General features: G+C 35.7%; 1 protein-coding gene across 1 annotated transcript in view; it reads right to left on the minus strand.

Annotated features, from left to right (window-relative positions):
* Positions 1 to 3,601, minus strand: part of HELRODRAFT_183157 (hypothetical protein) — a gene marked incomplete at both ends in the record, with an annotated part of 6,384 nt that extends 2,783 nt beyond the window's left edge. The window contains 2 exons of the mRNA XM_009012196.1: positions 1,399 to 2,607; positions 2,738 to 3,601. Coding sequence (XP_009010444.1) covers positions 1,399 to 2,607; positions 2,738 to 3,601 — 2,073 coding nt within the window. The remainder of the gene's footprint in view (positions 1 to 1,398; positions 2,608 to 2,737) is intronic.
* Between the last annotated feature and the right edge of the window lie 595 nt (positions 3,602 to 4,196).

The raw sequence follows: 4,196 nt of genomic DNA on the forward strand, positions 1-4,196 counted from the left end.
CTATTATTTTTAGTACCTCAGATGTATAGATCAGGAACAGAATAGGACCTAGAACCGAACCTTGTGGCACACCAGACAGCATAACATTAACCTCAGACAATTTACCACCGAATGATACCTGTTGTGATCTACCTACCAGATACGACTCAAACCACCTCAGAACAGCACCAGAGATTCCAAAACTGCAACGTAGTCTTGTTAAAATTACTTTGTGATTTACGCAATCAAATGCGGATGACATATCAAGAAAGACTAGCATTGCCACATTTTGTTCATCAATTGCCCCGTACACTTCTGAGAAAACTTGCAAAAGGGCAGTTTCAGTCGAATGGTACTGACGGAATCCAGATTGATATTTCGGCAATAAATTGTTATTGTTCAAGTAACTGAGTGTTTGCCTGGCAACCACACGTTCGATAATTTTGGATAGGAAAAACAGATTAGAAATTGGTCTGTAGTTCCCAACATCATTTTCGTCTAGATTATGTTTCTTCAGCAGCGGAGTTATGATAGCATGCTTGCAGCCAGAAGGAAACTGTCCCACATTTAAACTGCTGTTTATCAGGCTTGCTAAAAATGGTGCGAATAGTTTTATAAACTTCTTTAATACGTGGGTAGGTATTACATCTTGTTGACACGACTTTGTAGGTGAATTTTGAACTAACTGTATTACCTCCTCTTCAGAAACCATAGAAAACGTTGAGAACAAACTATTACTGACACCTGATTGAAATTCTGCCAGGCTCGGTTGAGCATCATTGTTGACACTATCTCTCAGCTTGCTTAACTTTTCATTGAAATAGCACATAAATCGATCAGGTGTTAGTTCATCCATATCCGAGCAGGGTTTATCGTTACGACCCCTGCAGAAAATGCTGTTCACAACCCGCCAAAGATTTTTTGGTTTCATCTTATTTTCATCAACAACTTTTGTCCAATACTGGCGACGTTTTTTAGAGAAAAGTTCCGATTTATTCTAAGTTCCGATTTATTCTTCAACGCAGTCTTCCATTCATCTTGATGAATCAACTGTGAACTTTTTCTGTATCTTCTTTCCATTTTTCTGCACAAACGCTTGGCCAACCTGCAATCATTATCAAACCACGGAGCCATACGAACGTTATTGCCGGTCACTGCACGAATAGGGACAACTTTATCAGCAATAGATTTTAACTCGTTGTTAAATAAATGCAATTCCTTGTCTACCTCATTGCCTTGACATGATTTGGAGAGTGGAGATTCAAGCACAAGTTTGATGAAGTCATCAACATTCATCTGATTCCACATTTTAGAAACTTTTTTAATTCCAACCAAATATCCTCGAGTCATCGACAGTTCAGCCCAAATAAAACTATGATCAGAATAAATTCCACTTGGATGGGCTAAACAATCATGAACTGGAAAATCCTCGGAGGTTACTATCAAGTCTAGTGTACCACCACGTAAATGTGTTGGTGCTTTTACACGATTGATGAGTTGAAAATTATCGAAGATTTCATTTAAATTAGCAGCATGAGGATCATTCGTCTTTTCAACGTGCACATTGAAGTCCCCGGTTAAAACAATTCGAGAACTGAGTACTGTAATGTTTTCCAGAATAGAAATCAGTTCTCTAAAAAATAATCCAGACAGCTGTGCAGAACCCGGTCTGTAAATAGCGAGCAAAATAAACTCCTGACTATTAACTGTGAACCTGACCGCCAAAACTTCAAATGTGGTAACTGTAGGTAAGGCTATTTTTTTACATTTCAAACATAGACGAAAAAATATTATCAATCCACCATGAAGAGGGTCGTGATCTCTTACACAATCTACAGAGCGGTAACCGGGAGGAGCAGATAACGCAATGGAGGGATTTTCTGATGAACCATGCCATGATTCAGTAACAACAAAAATATCCAAACCATCACTGATCAAATCATAAATGATGTTGTACTTTGAGCCAATCGATCTTATATTTAGTAAACCCAATTTTATTTTAACCACACAAAAGTTATTATTAGTCCGATCATTTTTGATTCCACCAATATTTCTACCAACAGCACCACCTTTCATTACATTGTTATTACCTACTTTTTTAAAATCATTAAAACCACCACTTTCATTACAATCACTACCGGCACCATTTGTTATTACGCAATCACTACCATCATCTTTACCACAATCATTTTTTCCAATAACGTTCAGATCGCTTCCAGTACCACAGACCATCGAATAACCACCACCATCAAGACCATGACCATCATTACAACAACCAAAATTAACATTACCATTTAAGTCATTGCCAGTGCCTTTCATCATTAAACATTTATTACCGTCGAGAGATGAATCCAAATAATCGTTACCAATAACCCCAAGCGTCAGACTGAGAACACCAAAATCTTCACCACCAACAACATTACTATTATTATTCAAATTAAAACTAACATCTTTTATGTTAAAACTGCCACCACCATCTTTACCACTAACTCTATCACTTGCACTAATATGACCATAATTTTTAAAATCATTAACATTACAATTTGATATCGAATATTTTCTAAAATCATCACCACGGCCATCATCATACCCACAAGCATTACCAACAAAACTACTACTACCAATACTCTTTGTCGTCAGAAAGTCACCATGACACCATGAACGCCATCATCACCACCAACATCATTAGTATTCGTCAGTTGAACACCTAGGTCTGTCTCTGAGTTACCGGAAATTTCACCACCCTCCATTTGCCAACCTGACCTCTTACACGGTATAAAAAACCCTTGTCAGAAGCTTCCAATGCCCTTGCCTCCTCTATCTTTGACCTTAGTTCCTTTCTCTGCTCTGGAGAGAGATCGTGACTGAGTCCGATGCGACCCAGGCTGACGTCAAGCGATTTTAATTTAGAGACGTTTTTAATTATCATGTTTTTTATGTCAACACTATCCATTTTCAAAAGCAGCGGTCGAGTATGATCGTCTGATTTTTTTCCGAGTCTAGTTAGATGAACTAGGTTAGCATCAACAACATTATTAGACAGGTGTTTCAGAATTTTCATGACGTCCACCCGATCACTGCCACTCTCAGGCAAATGAAACATAATTAGATTATTTTCTCTTTCTTTGATTTGTTTAGCATCATTTATTGTCGCCTGGACTGTTTTTACTTCAGCCTTTATATCATCAGTGTGTCCTTTAATCCCGCGACTGACGATATCTGCAAATGATACTTTCATATCATTCTTCAAGGTGTTCAATTCACCACGAAAAACATCAGAGCTCTCAAGTTTATTTAACTTTTCTTTGTTACTTTCTATTACTGCGTTGATATTCTCGAGCTCTGACTTTATATTTCCATTCAAATCGTTCAATGTGCTGAGTTTGTTGAAAACATCTTTTCTGAGAGAATCTGCAGAGCTGGTCAACTTTTTAATGTTAGGTCCTAGACTTGAGCATCTATCACAGATCCATCTGAGGTTGGTGCTGGAATCCAAGAGGTTGCAAACCTCTTCAGGAATTGAAACACAGTTCGCATGCGCAAAGAACTCACACTGAGAACATTTAACAGCCTTCCCCTGACCTTTCGCCTCTGAACATTGCAAACATTTATTTTTATTCATTTTACCAAAAAACAGTTTAACTTTCAATTTATAATATTGAACGTTAGAATATAAGTTAATGTTCGTACACAACACTCCTTATGCGTTGACGACAACAAATTATATTCAACTAGTTTAAAAAGTGTGTCCTTTAAAGCTATATAAAAATACAAGTTAATTCTAAATTAAATTATTTAATTAAATTGTTAGCTAATTCAAAAAATAAAAATACGGTGATACTCCTCTTAATTTATGTTTTAAAAGGGATCCAAAATTAACTATATAACCTCGATATAAATATCACAAAAATTACAAAAACGCAGAGAAAATCAAATACGGCTAAACCCAACGTAGCGAAAAATATATGTATATATATCTATATATATATTTATTTCAAAAATTCAACGCTACTTTCACCATTGTTCAACTTTTTCATATTTCTTTTTAATTTATTAATTTCCGAGAAATTAGACATTTTATTGTTTTTTGAAAAATTTTTATTAAATAAATTTGCAAATGGCTATTTCGCGTTATAAATAACTCATCTTCAGTGCATTATATATAAGGTATGTAAGATATTTTATATAAAGGAACAAGTAATTATTAATTTATATAA

The sequence above is a fragment of the Helobdella robusta genome, assembly GCF_000326865.2.
Source record: "Helobdella robusta unplaced genomic scaffold HELROscaffold_100, whole genome shotgun sequence".
NCBI lineage: Eukaryota > Metazoa > Annelida > Clitellata > Rhynchobdellida > Glossiphoniidae > Helobdella > Helobdella robusta.